The sequence below is a fragment of the Athene cunicularia genome (genome assembly GCF_003259725.1).
Source record: "Athene cunicularia isolate RWA chromosome 11 unlocalized genomic scaffold, athCun1 chr11_part1, whole genome shotgun sequence".
Lineage (NCBI taxonomy): Eukaryota > Metazoa > Chordata > Aves > Strigiformes > Strigidae > Athene > Athene cunicularia.
This window is the reverse complement of record NW_020799113.1, coordinates 8,101,379-8,126,322: the sequence shown is the minus strand read 5'-3', so window position 1 is coordinate 8,126,322 and position 24,944 is coordinate 8,101,379. Positions and strand designations below refer to the sequence as shown.

The following is a 24,944-nucleotide window of genomic DNA, read 5'->3' as shown; positions in this document are numbered from 1 at the left end:
CAGTTTACATCTATATATTTTATAGAGAGCTTAATGTTAGTGCCGGGCCACTGAGTATCTTCAGACATTTTTGTGGACTGAGGATATAATAGCATATTTTCAGTGAAATCAAATGCACCCAAAGTACCTGTTAGCATAAGAATCTGCTCTAGTATAGTCTGGTTAAATATTAATGTAAAGACTTTTGCTGTTGCACATTTTTATCCATAATTTCTTTAATTTGGTATTATGCGTTTTTGCATAATTCAAATATAGACATCTGGACAATTTACTCGGCCAGCATAATGTTATGTTTTACTGAAAGTGTCGGCGTACTGTATTCTCAGGACTGTGTGCCAGCAGTGAACTGTTCAATATTTAAATAAAAGAATTGAGTTTCTGCATTGGAAAGTGTAACACAAATTTAACTCCTCCAAGAGTTTCTGTTCATTAAAAGGGCAGTGTACTAATTACATGTACTGTTTAATATGTGCTGGGCCAGTAGCAGCATATGTTTCACTCTAATTGTAGATTGGTCCAGAAATGTTAGAAATGTCCTTCGGGCTTATTTTCTTTTTTGATTTAATTCAATAACCTATTGGCCAAACAGGTAAACTTGTGTGTTTCCATTTTTACATGTGCATTTACAGAAATACATTTAAAGAAATCCTATGTGTCTTAGAGATGTTCCTTATCATGGGCAGTTGTATATGATGAAGATTAAGTCTACAGCTCAAATAAGTACTTTAGACAAAGATTTTGTTCTTAAACTACCAGAACGTATCTTAGCTGCAAGCTAAGAGATGCCACACTGTCAGTTAAGCAAACTTAATACCTCAGTGCAGAAGGGATGAAATTTCACAATAGCTTTTATATCTCTCACAGAAGTGTTAATGAATTTACTATATCAGGATATTTCTGACCGCTGAGTCAGAGCTGAATTAAAAGAGACTATCATTTAAATATACAATATTATCCTCTTATTTTAACTTTGACTCAAGGAAGTGGTTTTCTTATGTACTGACTCAGAATTATTTTCTGAGTTTCTACTCTTCAAATGAGTCCATTTGATCTAGCTGCTTCTAAAGTACAAAACCTTTTATTCTCCTCACACTTTGACCCGCAGCGGCTCATTACACCCGTGTGTTATTACATCAATACCGTACATCATTCCCGCACTTCACAGAGCTCAACTCTCCATCACGTATTTCTGATATTAGTTATTTTAATAATGCTTTGAAGTCGCTATCTCAAACTAACTTAAGCCATCACTGACTCCATATGGTACAGGTTACCTTAAGGATTTTAGTACTGTATATATATACATATACGCTTTTTAACCGATTCTTCCTCTACCACTAAAAAAAATTAAATCTTTCTTGGTGCCTAATTTGTCCTCTGTAATAGAGATGGAACTCCGCTGAAGTTGCTGAAAGCTGAACATATAATGGAAAGCAGACATACGCATTAAGATCCCCATGCTGCAACTGTTACTCATGCAAATTAAGGCCTTGAAGTCAGGAGGACTATTCATATTGGTAGGAGCTATTTGTGCAAGTCAGACTTGCAATATCAAGACCTACTTGAGTATGCACCATTTTATTATGCAAACATATGTAAGCAAAGCTATCAATCAAAAAGCCTAGTCTGAAAGATAAAATGCAAGTAAGAACGGAAATTTAATTAACTATAGTATCCAGAAAAGAGGTTTGAGATGGAAAATTCTGCCAAGTACTCTAGGTAAGGGTATGAATGAATAATTGTTGAAATAATAATTCTTCAAATTTCAGCAGTGTAACTACAGCTACCCAGCTTCCCTAAACACACACAATCCTTTCATAATAAAAAACTATCACCATCTTTTTTTTTTTTTCCACAGTGAATGTTTTACGAATGTTAAATACTTTTGTTCTAAGGAAATTCAACCAGTATATGGCCTGTTTTGCCTCTTCAGCTCTTCAGAAATTGATTCATAGTCAAAGGACCATTCCCTGAGATGCCCAGTTCCTAAAGATTCTTGTCCTGCATCATCTTCATCAGCCTCTGCAATATCCCAGTAACTTTCTACTCCTGAAATCCCTCAAGGCCAGAAAACTACCTGGAAGCTGCTCCCTCAGGAGTCTGTCTTGGGACTTACCCTTTTTAATATCTACCTCAGTGACCTGGAGGAGGAGACACAAAGCAGCCTCATCACGTTTGCAGATGGCACCACACTGAGTGGTTCCAAGGGAAGGGCTGCCAGTCAGAAGGACCTGATGAGCAGGCCAACAGGAAATTAATGAAATTCAAGAAGGACAAATGCAAAGTATTGCACCTGGGATGGACTAACTGCAACAATACAGGCTGGGAACTACCTAGCAGGGTAGCAGAACTGATGGAAAGCACATGAGTGTGGTGGTCAGTAGGGAACTGGGATTTAGTAGTGCCTCCCAGCAACAGTGAAGACCAACAGCATAGCGGGTTGCATAAACAGCAAAATGGTAGATCAGCAGTAACCAATACATCGAGGGAAGCAATTGCTCCTTTACACTCAGCCCACCTCTAGAGTACTGCAGTCACTTTTGGGTTGCCCTGTACAAGACTTGGAAAAACTCAAATCCATGGAAAAGTCACCACAGATGGTTATGGGGTTGGAACATATGACTTATATGACAAGAACCTGAGGCTTTTTTATCCTGGAGAAGAGAAGGCTGAGGGGAGAGGTTATTGAGAAGATGGAGCCAGACTCTTTACTGAGGATGCCTGGAAGAATGAGAAATAAATTCATAAACTGAAACAGCAAAGGTTCTGACAAGATATAGGGAAGAATTCTTTATTATGCAGATAATTAAGCACTGGAACACTTTGCACAAAAAAAGTTGCATACTCTTCCACCTTCCAGGTTTTTAAGACAGCCAGACAATGCCACAAGCAACCTTGTCTGAATTTTAATGTTGACCCAGCTTTGAGCAAGAGGTTGGATGAGATGACCACTCAAGTTCTCTTCCAACCTGAGTGATTCCATGGTTCTTGTCCTTCTGCATAGTTCCAACTTTGTCCCATATTCCTTATTATTGCACAATACTAACACATGTCTCTCAGTCCATATTTGTCCAGCTTGCTAGCTGGGCAGAGTCAACCCACCCTGAGGACAACCTGGCCAGTCTGTACAAGAGTGCTGACTGGCAGCCAACCAGAGAAAAGAGCAAGAAAAAGGAAAAAGTGGGTGATTTCACCCTCAACTGGGACATACGGAGGGGCTATCTAGCTACTGATTTATCAACAGATTCCAAAGTTACTGAATAGAGAGAAAGAAGGCGAATAGGCTGGCCAATCACTTTGGAGAACAGGCCAAGTAAGAAAGAACACAAAACAAATTTCCCCCCCAAATGAATTAGCGTCAAGAAACCAGACTACAAAACCATAAATTTTTAAAGTCAACTTGTCCTGCACAACATTCAGCATGTGTGGAAGCATCATCATTATCTTCCCTGTTTTAAATTACATTAGTCAAAACCCTGTTAGCGTAGGATGTCAGAAGCAGGGTGCATTCCAAAGCTGTATATGACACAAAGACTTGGCACACTACTTAAATACTTGGGTTATACTTGGGGTAAGGATGGGAAAATTACCAGTGTGCTCCTGAAACAATCTCATCTACACTTGGAAAGGCTGGCCTAGCTATACTTTCATAAACAGTCATGTATATTGCTTCATTGATCTGCTGACCTAGGAACAGTTCTGATACCGTTATTTACAGATTGTCTTCTTTTCTTTTCTGCTACTCAGAAAAAATGCCAAGTAGAAACTGAATCTATGCAAAAGGGCTGGAAACTGCTAATTTTCATTTATTTCTATATTAGAGTCTTAATATTTTTTTCTTCTCTGCTACATCTCCCTCCTGAGTTTCATCCACTCTCATTTATAAAAAGTGTACTGGAATTCTCTCTGCCATCAAAGGAAAATAATGCTGATCTCTAAATAGGAAATTCCTGAGATATTCTTCTAGTCAGCATAATTACTTTTCCAAGTTTTAATACAGAAAGGCTTCTCTTCCCTTTGCAAGATTCCCTAGACTGATGATGATGTGAGAAAAGAAATTTAATCAATAGTTTTAAGAAATGTGTATATATATACACACACACATATATTATAATACTATAAATACTTAATTGTATCATAAACCTCAATAAATTATTCATCTTTCTAATCAAGTCATTGGACAGTGGCTTCATCTACAGATATTTAGGTCCTATCATTCTGGATTCTGGTCTTAATTGTGCCATCTGATCATTGCAATAATGTCATAATATATATACTTACATACATAAACACAAAACTCAAAGAGAAAATTAAGATTAAACAAAAAAATTAAGTAATTTCTATCAACAGACTGTTATAATCTGTCTTTTGTTAAAAGCTGAACTTGTTTCTGACTTTTAAGAGATCTTCTTAATGTGCTTTAAGTTTGATGTGACCATCTTAACTTGTAGTTTTGCTTTAAATGCAGAATTTCAGTCACAAAGCCACACACTTAAAAGTAAAAACATTTTAAAAATCTGTTATTTGAAAAGTTTATTTTAAATAATGTATTATAAAAATGTAGACTTTTTGATAACAAGCATATGCTTCAAGTTTTAAAAATTATTTTAGCAATGTAATTCTGAACTTTTCCTAGAGCTATGATAAAAACACCATCAAGGATAACAAAAATAGAGCTGAGGCAAAACAGTGCTCCAAGCTATAATTTTAACCAATCTCTCTACCTGAATTTGAGTTTTTATATTTTGAAGACATAACTAAGGTCACGTTCTTCATTCAGGTGTTCCTACACCAGAACTGAACAAGACCATCAAGAATTGATGACTGATTGCATGAACTCTTCAAATCTTTATGGCAGGACTCAGTCTCAACATATCCTCAGAGGCATCAAATGCTACTAAAGCAGTCAGCTGAGTCACACTATTGTATATGAAAAATATGAGGGATCACAAATTAATACCCCCAAAGTAAGCAAATTTCTAATCTGTCAAGCGCTTACAGAACAGCACAATAAAGCCTGCCTACATATTCATTTTAATTACATGTTTGGAAGCTTTAATAGCAAACCATGGTTCAATCAGCATTTAATAAAGATCTACAGTATACAAGACAGCGCGCAAAGGAAGTATAAGTGTTAGAATATTTTTGTTACCAATAAACTATACTCTCTTTAAAAGTTTGAGATATTGCAATAGAGTTTCTATAAAGTTAGAACTTGTATGTAAGTTTCAAAAACCTTGAGGGGAAAAAACGTTCAGCAATATTATTCTGATATTGGCATATGTGTCACTAGCACAAGATTGTTTTTTACAAACAAAAAAGCACCTAAACCTTGTCATTGAAAAACTTTCAGGTCCCAAGAAGTGAAAATTCTGAAGAGTGCTATCATCTGCTTAGCTATCTGAGAGATACTGGCTTTGCTGAACTTTAAAAGTTTAATTATATTTTATTGATCAAACAAACTGAAATAAATCCTAAGACGAATACTGCCCTATTTGAGAAGCAGAAGAAAAATACTATCTTTGCAGATAGGCTTTCAAAGAATCAAAAAGTTGCTTTAATAATTTATACTTTAAGAGGACTGACAGGATTGAGATCAAAGATAAAAAAAATTATTTGTAAAACATCAGGTCTGACTGATTATTGATGTGATAAATTATTGAGTGCCTGTATAAAAATCTCTTTACGTTTACACTTAAAACAGAAAAACCTTGAAGAACTGGTTTTAAACAGTTAAACAGAATGTATTTAGGGCTTGAATTTGTCTTGTCCTTCAACAGAAACATTAGGAGAGTGCATAATTAGTCTGTTTGCTCTAATCACAGGTCAGCCAGAACTGCAGAAAGCACTCTCTGCTATCATCTTAAAACCAGGAGCAACTTCTTAAACACTAAATTCTGTGCATGAAATATTGGCCCAGGATGCAACTGGAACCACTTCTTAGGTCCAGACTTCAGCTGTTACAGCTGGCTTGCATACTACAAGATGGAAACAATCACAAAAGTCCACCCCTCTTGAATCTAGGACATTTTTTTATTTAAGCTTTTATTTGACCTCATTCAACAGCATCAGATCTAGAATAATGCAACAAACATGTACCTGGTCATATCTACTTACCTACCTCATCCCCACAGCACAGTAAATACTAGGCTGTGCCTTGGATTGCATCTACAATTTTAGGCTCAAGACCCCTTCCTCTTTTATTCCAACAGAACCACCACAGTTACATACCTCAGTCCCTCTGCAATCCTTCCCATCAGGAAAAGCAAGGTATTGGAAAAACTGCCACTTCAATTTCTGCAGCCTTCCAAACTGCAATTCTTTAATTCCATTCCTCCATTTCAATATCATAAGGGAAACTGATGTTTTTCTAGTCCACTGTAGGTTGTCAGCGGAAGGTGTCACAAAGAGATTAAGGTGTCACTTAAACCTTAATCTCTGTAAAATTACATGTAATTAGATACAACATGATCAGTTAAGTAGTCACAGTTCAAGACTTATGCTATACAAGAACTTCTGGAGACTAACAGCTGCAAAAATTGGGGAAAAAGGGAGAGGGGTTCGTTTTCTAAGACTAGACAACCAATATTTGTATGTCCTAAGACACACCGTGTGTGGTCTCTACAGAAAGTGGCTCATGAAATCAACAGAAAGCAATAGGTGCTTTGTCTAATCCTATTATATTAATAATTCTAAACTGAGCAACAGTATTTAACTATCAGGCTGACTAAACACAAAGGGGAAACAACTCTAATGTTCTAAGGGCCCGTGGCATCCTGAGGAGCCATAAATGGCCATTACTGAACTTACTTCCCCCAACCCAGTCAGGTGAGACTTAAGAACAGTGTACATGTACCACATAGCAGTGTCCTCAGCCTACAAAATAATTCATCAATACTGCATTCATATTGCTATCAAAGAGGAAAAACAATTTTTAATATTTATACAGAGATTGGGGGATGAAACACAATAAAGGAGAAAACCGAGGAGGTTGTTTGGGTACAAAATACCCTGGGGTTGTGTTGTGGGGGCTACCAGAACCCCAGACAGACTTTAAGTATTAAAAACCAAAGGAAAAGCTTGTTAAACAGAGTGAGAGTTCAAACAACAAATCACTAGGTTCTGACGATTAGGATTAGAGATTCCTAGGGGTGTAAAATAACCTGGCGATCCCAGGCAAAAGAAACAGTACGATAATTTTAGCTGTAATTTTCTGTTTGCAGTCCTTTAAATAAAAGCTACACTTTAATTCTTACTAACTAAATGCATAAATAATTTAATAAATGTTGATTTGCTGTACTGTTAAGACTGTTTGGTGCTGGAAGAGAGGATGAAGAAAAGAGAAACTGAAAAACTTCAGTTGCTACCTTCACAAAAGCAGCCAGTCCAAATGAAGTCGTCCAAGCAGGCGCCTCTGAAGAACCTATAACCTGGAGAGTGTTTAGAAAAGCCACAGGCTAGGGAGTGTTTCCTGCCAAACCAGAGAGAATCAGTGCCAAGTGCTTTGAGATTTGGTAAATGATTCCCTCTAGCAGGTACAAACCAGCACCCCTCTGTGAGAGGCAGATGGCCAAGATATATTCCAGAGCTCCAAACCAGCTCTGAACTGGAATGGGAAAGATTTTGTAAACCAGTATCTGATACTGTTCAACAGCGTACTTCCCGTTTATATGTAATAAACTGACTTTGTGAAAAAGAATGACTTTTTATCACCATGTAATTGTTATTTATAAAGTAACAGAAGACCCTACATTAATTATTTCAGTAAGCTTGTTGTAAAAGAACTCTCCACCACTCACAGGATAAAAATGATCTCATGAGCCAGCTTCTGGATAAAAGTGGACAGTCTTCTTGAGAACTCAAGACTTGCTGGGTGTAGTATTTGTTCTGTACTTCTTCAAAACTACCCACCTTGAGATGATTCCCCAGGAATCATTTTGTGAAATTGAGGAACTGGCAAAACATCCATTACTTTTTAAAAACAAATTAATAAAGCCCAAATTTACAGATTAAAATCCTCGAAATACATAGACATTTTCAGCACAAGACACAGCAGAAAAAAAGATAACCAGCCACACAGTTGTAATGTAACCTAAAGGAATAAAAATTCTGAATAAATGTTACAAAAATTCTCTTTTCCTCCTGCTCCCTCCAAAGTAAACACCAACCAAATTATTTTAGCAAAGCTAAGACTCTAAATGTCTGTAGTGTGAATGCACTGGCACAAAACCACTCAAAGGTTGTTTCAGGTACTATAGTGTATTTAACATATCCAGTACAAACTGTAATATAATAAACAGTTATGTATTTATATAATTGTATTAAAAGATTGTATTAAAGAAAATACAATTATAAAATTGTATTAAGAAAAGCTATAGTGTTTAATATAATCCAGACTCCTTTCTCTAACAGCAGCAGTGGGAGATGCTGCTTAGAAGACTATTTAAGAAAAAAAGTGTGCAGTGAAAACTCTGTGATTATATACAGCCTAGGACCATCCTAAATCATCCTAAATCTTTCTCTATGTTAGGTCAGAATGGAATTTTTTTCACCATTAATTTTTCAAGGTTTTGGTTTTTTTTTTAACCTGGTCCACAACTTAACTACTCACCTGACAAAAAAAAAAAATAGCCCTTTTTACTTGTTTTGAACTTTTACCTTCCAGTTTAATTTGATATCCCTAATTCTTGTAAAGGGAAAACCAGAAAAGTAGCTCCATTCTAGGGGGTCATTTTGGTGTAATTATTTTAACACAACAGAGCAAGAGAAATAGTTGTATCAATGTGAAACCTAAGTGTAACCCAGGCCCAAATGTCTGATCCTATTTTCTGTGCTGATTCAAAGCTCTTATGCAAGTCAGTGGGATTTGGGGCCAGACAAAAAAATTCATCAAGTAGAAGAAGAATTCCTCAAGCATCCTACTTAACTCTACTTACATAATTAAGAGTTTTTTGATGAAAGTCATAAAGAATGACAAAAAAAGAAACGCACCTTCACTTCTCTAAGAATTTTCAGGTGGGTGTCTGGGAACCCGCACATAATTCATATTTTTTGGCAAAAAGAAAGAACTAATTCGAAAAGAAGTCTGACCTAAAATATATATCCAATAATTGTTTGGAAACAATCCAGTTTCCAAAATTCTGTCTCTAAGCTAGATAATTAAACAGCTGAAAGGTATCTATTAATCATCACTAAAGAGTATTTTTATTATCCTTAGTGGCTTGTCTCTAAACAGAACCAAGCCAGTCACCAAACAGCATTAGGCACAGGTATGTGGAGGCTTAGAAAATGGAAGGAGCTGCCACAAATCATGGAAGCATGAACCTCTAAGGAGTGCATCTCAGAGATGCGAATACTTGTTATTCAGATGGCAAGGAAGCCTTACAGATTGATCAGAGAGGACAGAAAGAATGAAAACGCTGAAGGAACAGAAATTATACTATTAATCATTTCCCTATTTTTTCTGTAACTAAACTGTGTATTACCTGATTTCTTTTAGAAGAAATCAAAATCTCACTGTGCTAAGGAAACATGTTATCCTTAATTTTGATGTTTATTTCCTTTCTCTTTTAATAATTACTCTTTAAAATATTCTTAAAGTGCACTTTCACGTGTATATCCTAATAGGAAAGGATGCTGACATTATTAAAAAGGAGGCACTGAATGTCAGAAAATGAGAACTACATCCATATCCTACCCTATAATCCCAGTCACCTGTGCTGCAGTGACAGAACAGTGTGAGGAAAATGTAAAAGACAGAGGTGGGGATGACAACTCAAATAGGTGCAGGTCTCGACAAGTCAAATGAGAATACACAGATTACAGTGGTTTTTTTTTAATCTTAGTTTTCTCAAAACATAAATACAACATAATAAGCAAGCCTAAAGACACTCAGGAACATTCAAGAATAAACACAGAGTGACTGTAGAGAACTGGAAAATATATTCTCTATTTTTATGAATTAGTACATGCCTCAATGCACTTCTGTGTTTGGTTACTTACTACAGAGTCAAATCAGAAGAGATTATTAGAGGGACTAGATTTAAAAGAACTAGTATGGCAATGACACCAATAAGAGTCCTTAAGAAAACAATAGAGAAGTTGTTAGTTGGGGATCTATCTTTACTTGTTTTCATGGAGGCTAGAAGAATGTGCTTCTTGGGCTAAGCCCAAGGTCAAAAGACACTAAACCATTACAGGACCTCAGGCTTAAACACAAGAAGTATACAACTGTGACAGTATGCCAGGTGAAACAGAGATGGAGAAGAACCCTTGTAGAACACACGTGGAGGCACAGATGTCAGCATCCTGTAACACAGTCCTCACAGTAACAGAGAACAGTCTCAATCACATCCACACAAGGATTAAAAGGAATACCAAGTGTAAGAATTTGCCTATATTCTTCTATTCTTTTAAAGCAACTTCGGTAAACAATGCACACATTCTTCCATTATTTTTTTTTCTAGAGAAACTATCTCTCTGACACTGTAAAAGTCTTGTTAGTGACATGTCTGAACAGGTATCACAGTTGTCCACTACAAGCTGGCTGCCAGGCAGACTAGCCTGAGGCCTCATCTCAAGGCGGTGAGATAGGCACATCAGCTGGAAAGGGTATGCACAAAGAACACAGGAAATTATAAAGGGTACCAGAAGGGTTGACCAAAGACCATAACCTGAATTTCAAAATGTCAGCACCTTCATCTGTGTATGTCCAGGATTAGAAGAAAAGTTGTCAAGATCAGGACATTGTGGCGCAATTTTTAAGACCAAATCCATGCATCACCTGATCATCCACACTAAAATATTTATCCAGATCAGACATGGTCATTTGATTTTGTCAAAATAGCTTTAGTTTATGATAGCTGATATTGAAGTTGCACTTCTACATTATTGTGCAAGAACAGATGGTGGATCTCATCTGGTACAACATCCAGTGTTGTAGATACTTTCTTGAAAACAAATAACTTTTTGTTACCAGTAGAATGTCTTTGTACCAGCTCAACACTTTGCAACATTTGGCCGTGACTTATTTAACACTAGGATACTGCAAAACTGGTTAAACCACAGACTAATACTCTCCATTTTATAAAGCACTGAAAAAAAACATTAAATTGCCAATGAGTTACTGTAGAATCTGGACTTTGTATGCAGTAGGCTCAGCAAAACGAAGGAGGCTAACAAATACAAGTCAAAATCATGGAAGAAGGAAAGATTAAAGTGAAGTTTATGAGATTTTTCAGTAATTTTAGAAATGAAAACATTACAACCTTAGTATGAGCAGCAGGATTGCCAAATAAACGTAATGAACAATCACTTCAACGTATTTTAGAAAAGATTACCTTTTACTTTTTCCCCCTTAAACGATCCTTGAAGATGCTGCTCACTGATCAATGACTTCCTCCTCCACAAAGATGTTCCAACATGTGTTGAGAGTTGGGGACATTAGTACCACCTCTAGAGCATGGAGTTTGCCTACAGGGATAATGTAAGTCAGCTTTATTGCAATATTGAATGGTTCTCTAAGGTTTTCTTTTTATTGTTCTTATTTTACATCCAATATTTATTACTAGAAATCTCTTTATGAGATGGACTTTATAAATGAATCTGGTAGAGAATGCATCTCCACAGAATGATGATCTCAATTTTACTCTCTTTTGCAGAGACCAAGAAGTTTAAGCCATTCAATTCCCAAATACAAACTTATTCTGAGGCTGGGCAGCATATTTTGGTAGGCCCTGAAGGCCAGAACTGCCTTCCAGAAACAGCAAGACCTTTTAAAGAAGGCTCTTCCACTACATTCATAACACAGAAGCAAGGTATTATGGTGAAAACAAAACTTGAATTCTCCAAATATTTCTGGGAACAAATAGTATGGTCATGCTCTCAGTTGAATTGGAGAAAAAGCTCTGAAATGCCTGAAGAGACAGCTTCATTTTTTTCATAAATAAATCATAATTTGACCATATCTACATTTACTTTGAGAAATTACTGCTTGATGACATAACATCAGTTCTGGCACTTAGAGGTGATACTGCTGAAAGCATAACTCAGATTCTGTAGTGTTGCAGAACCAATAAGATTAATAAAAAGAAAACCTTAGAAATACACAAAAAATATTGAACAGAAGCTGCCCTACCTTTCACAGAAAGGCAGACTCCAAGCTCTCAGGTGGTACTGAAGTTACCATTCCAACACATGTTGGGACATCTTGTAAAACAGGAAGTCTAATCATGGACCTATTAAAGAAAGAACAACAATACGGTTTAACATTCTGCTGAAGTACTTACTGGTTATGTTTATTTGGCAACACTGCTGCTGATACTAAGATGGGAACATATTCCCACCTTTTTTGAAAAAGAAATAATAAATTTAAATAACATACAATTGTCTTATAATATTATAACATTAACAATCAAACATGTTGGAATATAAAACCAGATTCTCTACTGAACACGTACAATAAACTCCAATCTCAACATAAGAAACTAAATTATCACAACTGTGGACATTGATAAGATTGTAAGCACTGTACACCTTCTACTAATGAACCCCTCCCCAACTTTGCACTCAGTTAAAGAACTATTCCAGATGTCAGAATGTAAATACATCTCTAGACCTGACACATCTCTGCAGGTGACAGACATACTGAAGTTTATAGGAACTAGAGAAGGTCAGTGTATTTGGCATGCTCAATAAGTTGCAATTTGGATCATGCGATACCTAACATGACTTTTTCTCCTGACAAAAAGCAACTAGAATCACAGAAAACACCACTCTAGGTACAGTTCAAGAGGACTAAGTGTGTAATTAGGACAATGCATGACTTCAAAACGCTGTGCTTAAGAACAAGTACATGTTAGCACTATCTCCAAACACAATGAAGAGTTATGTCCACAGGTATTTAAGGAGGTCATCCTGACAGAAAGATGCTGGTGGAAAAACTGATATTAAAAGGAATATATCAGTTTGAAGACAGATCAACTCAAGGATAAAAAGTTAGAAGTTAACAATGAAAATGACTAAGTCACATCAACAAATAGTGCAGTGAAATAAAAAAAATTATGTTCGCAGGCAATCTGATAGCTCAGAATTTCAGAACCCATGACAACTGTAATCTAAGCAGCTATAAAAACCCTCTAAAGTAAACCAACCAGAGAAATAAGTGTACTTTTATGTTACAGCTGCTCTGTATATGAAAGAGCAATCATCAATAGTACAGTTTCATCTCATTCAAACATGAATACAACTGTTGACAAACAAACAGATGAAACAGGGATGACAGAAAGACTCTTAAACTAATAACAAGTGCTTTAAATAGAGGCTATGAAATCTACTGGCCTGGTTCCATGAAGGATATTCCAATCAGTTTTCAGATGGTTTAGCAACATAAAATGCCCTCTAGAGTATTCAAATTATTTATAAAAAATATACACTTATGCACACAACTGGGCTGCCACTATGATGCCACATAGTAGATTCAATACACTCCAGAATACAGAAAACACACATAAGCTATTTCTTTATGTTTTAACATGCATTTTTATAGCAGACATGCAATTCAAGTGTGACTGAACAAAGAAAGAATCAAGGCAGAACAATGATCAATGTTTCATCAGACAGAATTAAAAAAAATATATTACATGTAAAATAACAGAAAGGTAAACCTATAAATTACATTGAGTCTAACCCTACAACTGTTACAGTGACAGAGACGGGGGCTTAATTCTATCAAGCCAAGCTCCTCTGGAGCTGTTTTAAGGAAGACTGTAGGCCTTTTAACAACTAGATTAGGAGAATTTTGATTCATCAGCACATTTTCAAGCTTCATAATAATTGGTCTGCACCACTATGTGTGTTCTAGCCTAAAAATCTATTTGGATGTAGCAAGAGAATCCAGTACCAATTTTGTGATAGGAAATGTTGAAGGTGTATGCTATGTTCTCAGTGTAGTAAGTTTTTTTCTAAAGGAAGTTTGTAACAGTGCAAGACAACAGACAAACACAGCATTTCGTAAAATCATACTATAAAAAAATGTGTTTCCTAATGCAGAAGTAGAAATAATTTTGAATGTGAAATAAAAATATTATTGATGATCCTCCAATACATTTTTGTCATACATATTTAAATAAAAATAGTTTGAAAATACAAGACAGTTAAAATGTATTCAGTATGGCCAAACCAGTCCCACATTTCTTAGAAGGTCACATTTGTAATTATTCTATTCAGCCAGTGCTCTGTAACAATAAAAACTAAAGTAGAAAAATTGAGTGAACAACACTGAAAGTGAAGAAAAAGAGAGAGAGAAAAAAACAATCTAAGTCAAAGAATACAGTATGCCAAACTTATGTTTCATTATTATTGCATTAAGACAGTTCATTTATGGTTAAGATTCTCCACAAGTTGTGGTACTTTAAGGATAGCCAAGTAAAAGCAAAATGGCATCATCTGGTTGTAGAAGAAATCAGAATTAAAACAAAAGCTGTGGGAGTTAAGCTGCTGCAGATTCTAACCTTGTGAGGATATCATGCTCTGTTGACGATAAAATATAAAGCAAAGTATTTTGGAACCATTAGTGGAGGTTCTAGAGGTCGCCAACTCTCAGTCAAAAGACTTCTCATGAAAGTACTTATCTGTTCCTTTTTTCCGTGGATTTAGTTATCAGACGATATAAAAAGGGTCACCTTTTATCCCATCCTTCACTATTGTCCTGCTACCTTTCACTAATATTAAATACATAATACAGTGCAGTCTAATTATTATGTGCTATCAGAAACAACGCTGTAATAAAGTAATTCCTAAGTCAAGAAATTTCTATTTTCACAAGATGGTTACAAACCAGAGAAAACTGTCATGCTTAAAACAACCTGCCAGATCATATTGTTTTATTCATTAACATATTGCCCCTTTTGGTAAACAGTGGAAACTCAATGTCAAAAACTAGCTTTTAAAACCTAATTAATACAGCATTCTTACCCACCAAGAAATATCTTATGAATGAATAAAAGTGAGACAATTACAAATTATTAAGATTATTTTTGTTTCTTTCTCATAAAACCACATGAAAAAGCTACGTTTTTCAGCATTATTTACTTGTGAGAGTCTAATTGGCTTATCTTGTCCTTTACAGAAATACTAACCATTTCACTAATAAAAGTTAAAGACCTAGAAAGTTTTAAGAGTTTGTATGCACGTCAGCATGCACATGCATGAAGAACATCAACCTCTGCCTCTCAGCTTCCCAAAAAGAGAAACAGAAAAGCCTTACAGCTCTTTGCATATGTTTCATTGTGCTGTGCTGTCACGTAGAAAGATCAGGGTTTAAAGTTTTATGATCCTGAATGGAATAGCAAAAGAAATACATTATCTACTAAGTAATACCCACTCTTGATTTTTCATCAAAGAAGAATTTGAAACAGTCACAGCCCAGTCTTCCTACATGAACAAATGGCAATGATTACCAGCCAAAGATGACTAGATACAAAATTGGATAAGGAAGCATGTGGGAAGTGGATGAATATCTTTGCATGAATTATGTTTCAGTTACTTCTTCCATTTAAAAGGATCAATAATAATATTAGTCATTTAGATTTAAAATAAACTTTGGATGATAACACTGCCAAGTTACAGTAGAGATAAGAACGTACAGTATATTAAGAAACCTCTTTCACTATAACTTTGAGGCATTTGGCTGGTGGTTACTGCCAAAGACTGAATAGCATCTGCTCTCACTTTAGCAGTTTATATTCTGACTCTGGTGAATGGAAGCACAATCTCTGAAACAGCCTTTGGGGAACACTACTGAGTTGCTCGACAGAGCTCTTACTCAGAAAAGAGAGAAGGAGATTAATATTACAGAAAACTTGAAAGATCTAGCTTCTGAGAAAGGAGAGACGAGCAGTTTCCTAATACTGTACATACCACAAATTTCTCTTTTACTAAAACATTAAAAACGTGCCCTAAAACTAAAGCGATCATTAAATATGAATAGATTTAAAGGTAGAAAATAAGGTCTGTTTAAGTCATATTCAGGTAAAAGTAAGAAGAAACAATATATTTTATCTCATTTGTCAACAGGCATAACAAAAACAGAAGAATGAGGACTCGCATAACATACTTTCTTTTTCCTAATGTGCTCGAGAAGGTCACAGCCTCCTTTGCTTAGTCCTGGTGTGTCTAGGCACAGCAACATATGGTAAGATCGAGTTTTGTCGTGAACTCACAGTGTCGTTATTTTAAGTGCCCAGTAGCACAAACTACTAAATTTGTGTGTGGTCCTATGCAAACAACAAATCTGGCCACACACAGTGAAAACTAAGTTTCTAAAACTTCAAAATCAGCTGAAGGAATTCTCTCCTCAAGAGCCATAGATCCCAGATAGTAGCCACTAGTGAACCCCACAGCCACTTTCAAAACTATAAAAGGTTTCATGTAAAGCCAAAATAAAGCTCTAAAAGTGGCTGCAGGAGATCACTAGGAGTGGCCGCTCTTCTGGATTCACTGCTTTTGAGAAGTAAATCCCTGCAGCTGCTTTTAAAAGCTTTGAAAGTTTCATTTCAATTATCAAAGCCAATAAAGCTTCAAAAACAGCCATAGGGATTTGTTCCTCAGAGGAGCAAACCCCAAAAGGCAGTGATGAATAGTGTGATGGGTTCTGTGGCTCTTAAAGTATGTACAGATTCCTGTAAGTCCTGCACTTGTAATTACAGCTTCATGTTGTGCAGCAATTGTTACACCCAGACAGTTCATTAAGGCTTATATGGCAAATTCATTACTCATTTCCCATTCTTTTTAACAGTTTTATGTCTGTTTCCTTTTGGGTTTCTTACACCTGTATAAACTATTATTTGAGTATCCCTCACAACAGTTTCTCAGACAAATTTCATAAAACCCTTGCTAGCTTCCTAGCTCAGGTGGTGGGCGGTAAGCCGTCTCACAGAATGCTGCACATATGCCTTCCCAGACTGCATCACATACTGCCATCATCACACCATCACAACATGGTAACTGCAGCGTGCAAAATAATTTATCTCTCTGAATGAGAACTTAAAGGGGCACTTATTAAAATACAAGACTGAAGCTTGACAATAAGTCATTGAAGAACTTTGCCTGCAACTGCAATGTAAGAAGGCTTCCATTAATTCAATGCACATAAACACAAATAACATTTCAAAAATGTAACCACATGACTTAAAAACCTAACTGTACCAATTGCTAACAAGATTTTGGTCTTGTTTTTTAAATTATGAGAATTAGATCCCTACAAATTGTACAAATTTAACTAGTGATGTAAGCATAGTTCTAAAAGAAATATATGATTTATGCCCCTAAACAATTTGATCTTAGTATCTTAAGACACTGATGGCTCTGAAAATATTACCAAAACTATGTTGAAAAAGATACATTTAGGTACTAGAACATATATAGTATATTAATCAAGTGTGTCATATAAAATACATTCTAAGCTTACTTACTAACCTGACAACATCACTCATTCTGAGCAGTTATTTTTTTTACCGAAGTTTTTAACTTCTGTTTTCAAATATCAGAATAAATAAATACACCTTTTTGTCCGTATAAATAAATACACTTTTTTGAAAAAATGCTGTAAGAAAATCACTATGAACTTAAAAAGATGCAGGTGTTAAGAACTGAAAAAACAGCCTGTATGGGGAAAGAAAATCTTGACAGATAACTTCAACATTCTGTTAAATGTTATTCACAGGTGTCCTCTGTGACCTGTACTACTTACTTTACCCCTCTGTTTAAATCTTCTCATGTGTAAAACATGAAGGAGGATTGTGAGAAATAATTAATGTTTGCAAAGAGCTTTGAGATCCTTGGATATTAAAAACATGGGCAAAGCATGAAGTATAAAAGTACCAGTATACTGTTTTTTTCCAACTTGAGATAACTAAGTTACTTTTATCACAAAAACCTTGAAAGTTTAGCAATACAAGATTATGTAATAAAATGCTTAAAAAACAATCTTAAGTGCTAAGCATATTCTGTTACTCAGAATCGCGTAACTTCAAAGGAAACACTATCAAAAGGAAAGGACATGTTTCTCACCCATTTCAAGTATGCGTTTATGTAGAGGTATAGCAGCAAGAAAGGGTTCATCTTTACAGGACTGTATCTGGGTTCCAACCAAGTCAGAGTTTGTAGCCATAATACGGGCACTTTCTTCATTAAGATTAACACCAGCCATAGAGGCAACATCATTGATGTCATCATCATCTCTATAATGAAAAAAACCAAAAAAAATTCTGCATGTGATATATTAATTTTGTATATTATCTGCATCTCCAAAAGTAATCACCATGCAACATGCCCAGTGCCTGGGCCAACCTGAGGCACAACCACTAGGGTCTCCATTTTCATACAATATATTCTAGATTCAGAAATAACTAAGTATTTCTCTGATCACATTAGGAAAACTTTAGATGCAGGACAATTTCTCTGTAACAGAAGGTATGACAGAGGTGTCTTCTCTTCACCCAAGAGTCAGTGGTATCAATGAAACCAGGATGGTCATGAAACTAAAGGCAATGATCAGCAATAAAGACAGAGCATTTGGCTATTCTCTTTATGATGAAAACGAGTAGTAAAATAATAAAATAAATAAAAATTCCACAGACATTAAAAGCAAAAACATGAATATGGAATCCTGCACCATTTCACAAGTTCCTATCAAAATGGGCACCAAAGTATTTTCAGCAAGAGTCAGGAAAGATTCTTTGACCACGATGAGTTCATAGATAAGTTTGGATTCCAACCGTAGTTTGAATATGCACTGGTTATTTTCTCTGGCAACATACCAAAATTAGTATAACACGTCAACTAGTTTTAGAAAAATGACCTGCATTTAAGAAGATGATAGCAGCACTTCCCAGGCTACTGTTTGCCCTGCAATACCCTTCCTAACAGCTTGAGGAAGTACTAACGAATTTCAGTTTCCATACTGGTATGTCCCAAGCATCTTCTACCTCCTACCTCTATGAGGTATGACTCAACTGTGGAAACAACCATCTGTTTTTAGCACATTCTGTTTAGGAGCTATTACTGACATGAACACTGGATTTCATCATATTCTAGGAGAAATTACACAAACTTTGAGAACACATATATATGGAAAAGATTAACATACATCCAAGCCCAGACTCCTACTACTGCATAAAGCAAAGGCTTAACTTAAAAGATTTTTTAAAAAATTATTACATAGTTGTCATCCTATGCACCCTACAATATTTTCTGTCACTTGTTACAAGATTAACGCCAACAGTAAAAACCAAAAGCGACAAGTAATGTCTGAGAACAAAAGAAGAGAAATCTAGAAAGCCATAATCCAGGTCCTTCCTGTTCTCCCATACTCTCCGGCACTAGAGCAGCCAATTTTGGTGAAAGACTTCTATGGTTTGTTGGATTTTGTTTTCTTCTGTGGCAATAAATCAAGAAGAGATTTTTGTTTGTATAAACCTGGAGAAATGTCCTGAACACTTGAGGCAGAAAATGAAAAAAATTACAATGACTGTCAGAAAAATGCTACACAAATGAGCTTTTGTGATTCTTTCACAAGTGCTAAGCACTTGATTTATTCTTAGAATGAAATTCCTGAGGATAGTGTCACAAAATCGATGTGCACAAACTTGCCTTGATGGTTTTTGTGCTGAATCTAAAGGACTTTCATGTTTACATTTCACATAGTATGTACGTGATACTCATAGGAGGGTCACAAAAGCTGCCATGAAGAAACTGGGCTCCTGTGCATTTGGTGCATAGATGATTGAACTACTCTTTGGCCTTGTCCAACCAGTTATGGAACTTCCCCCAAATATCACAGCTGATAAATGTACTTGGCTACATAACAACTAATAGCGACTTAAATATTCAGCGACAAGTTCAAAAGATTATGAAAAAAAGCAACTAAAACTGAAAAAAAGTGGAAAAACTAAGATTCTGGGGTTTTAAAAAACCTCAATGCTTGAAATAGAATGAGCACCACCCAAGGTAATCTACCCAGGACCCACAAGGCCCAAATCCAACAGGTCTTTGAAACCACGGCAAAACTGAATTCATATAAAGGTAGTTACCATAACACAAAATCAAAACTATGTAAGATAGGGGAGGCTACTGGAAAACAGACTTGAACCCAGAAATACAAAATAAAGCAAAAAACCCAATATTGATTCCAGTGGACCTCACAGCACTGCTGCCCTGTGGGTCACACAGTGCCTGGGTACCACTACCTGCTGAGGGGTCCTGAGCACAAGGACTCAAAGGATCTTGATCAAACATCAATTGAGCAGGATACTCGTATGCTTTCTCTGTATACAGCCCCCATGATCTCACTTGCTTTAGCAAGTATTTATCAGACAGTTATGCACAATCTGGCTAGCAGTAATACAGTCTCAACACTGTATTTCCAGATCAGGTTGCCAGGACTGAGGTACTTTCACGTCCTTCAAGCAACCATCCATGCAGAAGTCAAGACAGCACTCCTGACTTCAAGAACACAGTTTTTAAGAGTAGTTTATACTTACCTCTGCTTTTACTTAATAGCTGAAGAAAGTACAATCAATCTTTTACCTTCCTTCTGCTCTAGCATTTTATTCTAATTTTGATTTACAGATCTGTGACCACATTATAAATAAATACTGTCTGAAATAAAACCAGACAATTCAAACCAGGATTCTAATGCAATTATTAAAATCAATGTAATAGCTCTTATAAAGACCATCACCACAACTCCTGGAGAGAATAATTTCCTTCCATCTTACAATGGCAATCTACTATCTGTGAATACACTTTTTTTTTAATGTTACATGGAAGATAGATACAAAATGTTTTAATCATAATTGGGATGACAATTTTTTCAGTCTAATGGGAATTCTACCAATATATTCTTTTTGACTTCAAGGAACTTCATCATGAAGAAGAGCTTGGGTTTAGATAATGAAACACACAAACATTTATATATAAAGAGGGCTGGCATTCTTGCCAAACAATTTCCTATAAAAGTCAACTTTTCAGTCCAGATGAGTGAGTTTTCAGAAGTCATTCCTTGGAACAAAGATGCCATCCAGTGGTCGTCTAGATTGATGATTAATTTATCTTTCCCTTTTCATCCCAGCACAATCTTTAACAATTTCATGTTTCTTGGCATATATTATTGTGGTCACACTAATTATACTGTTTCAATATTTCTGTTTCTAACTGAATTAAATTCTGAGCCTTATGGAATAAATTTAAAATTCCAACATCCATGTTATTTTTAAGAAGACAGCATGAGTTCTCAAACTCTTTCCAAATGCAAACTACATCATAAAGCATCTAAAAGTTCAGTTCTTCCTCCTATATTCAAAATCTTGTAACACCTCTCCCTCTCCTCTTCATTAAAAATACTCATGCAATTACAAGAAAAAAAATATTTGAAAAGAAAGAAAAAAAATTGCACAGTTCTCCGTAGCAAGTTTCAAAGATCTTGTTTAAACTAAGACAAGCCATTATAGAAATCTGGCAGCATTTTCTTTATGAACAAAACTGCACAACTGCATACTGCTTTTCTTTCTCATGCACTCTGTAAGATGTGAGCCAATGATGTCCAAATCTGCAATACTGAACTGTTCCCAAATAAGCTCTAACAATACATAAAGGAACTGGGACAATATTATACTATTGATTTCCCTCTCTCTCAAAGTGAAATTTCATGTCATTACGGCAAAGTTCCTACACATATGCAAGACTCTGAGTGAGTCTACAAATTCCATGGATCACAAGATCAGAGAACAACAACAATACATTGGATATAAATGGTAAATTGAAATTACCGTAATAGCCACTACTATATTACATTTTATAATGGCATAAATTCTATTTAGTTTATTTAACGTTTATTCTGAGTTTCAAGCTTTAATATGAAGTTTCTCCCTAATTCTGCTTTGTCACACAATTCATTCATGGTCTATGCTGGATCTTCTCACTGATAAGCAAAAAGGATGACAGAACATATCACGTATACAGTCAGCTTTTTTCTTATTTTGAAAAAATAATCTATCACCTTATAGCGTGAAATATTTATTTTGAAAAACAAAGAAACTTAAAGCCTAAGGTTTTACAACACATATTATTTTGAGATGAAAACTGAAGTTAGCCAATTAACATCTACATTAGCTTTCCTTCTCTCCTTAAAGGCTGATTTGCACATTATTAGATGTAACTTCATGCATTCTGAGACATTTTGCTAGAACTATGTTATTAAACTTCCATTTTAAAAAATAAAAATAAGGTAACAGGTAACAGACTCTTTCAGCTAGGCAAAAAAGGTCTGAAAACAATTATTTTTTTTCCCCAGGTATACTCTTTTACAATGTTGCCAGTCAGTAGCATAAAATACAAATACTAAGATAAGCTTCAGCTGATCTCAGTCACTTCATAGAACTGATTCTGAAAAAAAACTCCATCACATTGGCTGTATAAAACCTGATACAGATAGGCTCCAAGAGGTTGTATATAACTTCAAAATACTGTTCCAGAAAAAGAATGGTTGCTGTGAAAGGGAAGGAGCATCTGGCTGCCTGGTACACTACGGTAAACATCCCATCATCACACACATAAAGGGAAGGGCTCTGTCCACTTCTTGCCTCATTTTACATGCAATGCCACTGAGCCTTACCCAAAACAGTTAGGAAGTGCTGGGATAATACAAGAGTACAAACAGGTATCTCCATCCTTAGAGATACACAGAACTGGACAAGTCCCTGATCTAACCAAACCTGCTCTGAGTCAGAAGTTGGACTAGCTGACCTCTCAAGGTCACTTCCAACTGAAATAGTCTTCTGACTCAGTATCAGGGGGAACAAGTGTGTCCACTCGTTCTTTATACTGGCCACAATCTGAACTATGGTTAATTACTTTGAGACTCTGCTTTCACTGCTTATGTTAGTTGGGAGCTCTGAGGTTACCAAACTAGATGATGATGTACACAGCAGTTATAGCCAAATACACAGGCCACCAGCAGATTTCAGTGGGCCTTCTGCTTCGTCTCCCAACTACAGAAACCTCCAGCTGGACTATTATGGTACAAATATAAGTCAGAATTACTATTGTAAAACGAACAAGCAAAAAAATACAAAAAATGGGATTCAAATTTCCATCGTTAGGTATTAACATAGTTGAAAAGTCAATTAAATTGAGTTGTCTGTTGTTCTCTCTGAAAAATTTAGCAATAATAGGTTTTAAAACCAAAAAAGGTGACATAAAATTTCATTAATCAAACAACTTTACATTGCAGAAGTCTTGGGTTGAAAACTCTGCGTCACAGAACAGCTACTGTAATACCCACTGAACTCATGTAAGCAGCCTTACAGTTCATTAAGAAGTGCTGACGTTAAAGGCTAAGCTGTAAATAGCAAAATTCCTAATTGCTACGTCTTTTTTTTTTGTAATTCCTTCCTGTATTTTCCAGTCCTGAATAGAAGAAACTGAAAATCACATTTTTCAGTTCACATTTCCATTTCTAGTGACCAATACTTTGCTCACAAGAGTGAAGAGCTCAAGTAAGTTAAAGAAAGCAGAATATAAAATAATGAAACAAATATGCAATAATAAAACACTAAGGGCAAAATGAATTTATACATAACACTACTATTTTTCAAAATTCTTGCTTTGCTTTAGATGCAGTTTGCCTTCTGGCTAAAAACATATTCTTCACACACGCTGGGAATGTTGAGGAAAACTAGTCAGCATTCAGAGGATTAATACAGATTTCCAGCTCTGTGCCTTTAGGCTTAATAGTCAGACATCTATTTGTCCTCAGGAGAGGTTAGGGGTTGAAATGCAAATATGCAAACAACTGAATTCTTTGTTAAGATATCAAGAAAAAGCTTGATCTTTGCTGCTGTTTAATAAATCCTTGCAATTTTATGGACTTATTTAAATGCAGCTTTGTGTCTTACTATTTTGAAGGAGAAAACAATGCAAGGAAACAAACACATTCATTCTGACTAAAATTTGTTCTCTAGAGGAAAAATGACATACACCCTTGACAGCTTATTTACCAAACTCACTAAAGATTTATTGATTTATCAATCAGTGCCTTGAGCATTTGCTTCTCCCCAAGGGAAAATTAACAATTCCAGCTAACCTAATATATTCTATGTATAAACTAAGTGAATGCAAGAATCAATCCTGGCACAGTTTACAACATCCAGTTACAAAAATGCTGTCCCTTTTGGTATATGTAAAATTGAAAGCTATACTAACGAAGAATAAATGCTCATGTTGCTTACAAACATAAAAAATACTTATTAAGACAGTACAATTGAGCCCAACAGACATTTTAAATCATTTAAATACTCAGTGGGAGGCAAAAGCATTGGAAAATAAAAAATTGAATGATTTTGCTTCTAGATTAATACTAAGTACTACCACTATTAGTTGCAATACTGACATGCCTCAAAGCAGAGATATTTCTAAGAGGTACAAACTCACTTTTACTTCACCTGCAAAAGCATAAGCCTGAAAATTAATTACTGGTTTGATGGTGTCAGAGCAACATAAGAAATCCAGAATACAAAAATGAAAATGTAGGAATATTTTCTCATTTACCAAAGATAGAAAATGTTTAAACACAAATAAAATGTACTTTCATCAGTGGAAAATAATTAAAATAATGAAAGTGAAAGCAAAATGCAGTAAACACAAGATCAGCTTTTCATTACAAAGAGTAAAAATACCCAAAATATATATAAAATCAAAGTTTGAAGTACAAAAAACCTGGTATAGCAGCTTGATGCATAAATGCTACCGTGTTGAACCTTTGCAGCACCTGATTACTACAGGGAGCCACAGAATGCCCCAACCTCTGCTACCTAAGAAAGCATGTGAAGAATTGATACAGCAACATCTCTTTAAAACCAAGAACAACAATCTGTACACAAAAAACC

At 35.6% G+C, this 24,944-nt stretch overlaps 1 protein-coding gene across 3 annotated transcripts in view; it reads right to left on the bottom strand.

Moving 5' to 3' along the window:
• LOC113484284 (transcription initiation factor TFIID subunit 4-like) overlaps positions 1-24,944 on the bottom strand; it is a 148,929-nt gene that overhangs the window by 84,871 nt on the left and 39,114 nt on the right. For all 3 annotated transcript variants that reach the window (XM_026856570.1, XM_026856569.1, XM_026856571.1), the window contains one exon: positions 18,070-18,239. In XM_026856570.1, coding sequence (XP_026712371.1) covers positions 18,070-18,239 — 170 coding nt within the window. The remainder of the gene's footprint in view (positions 1-18,069; positions 18,240-24,944) is intronic.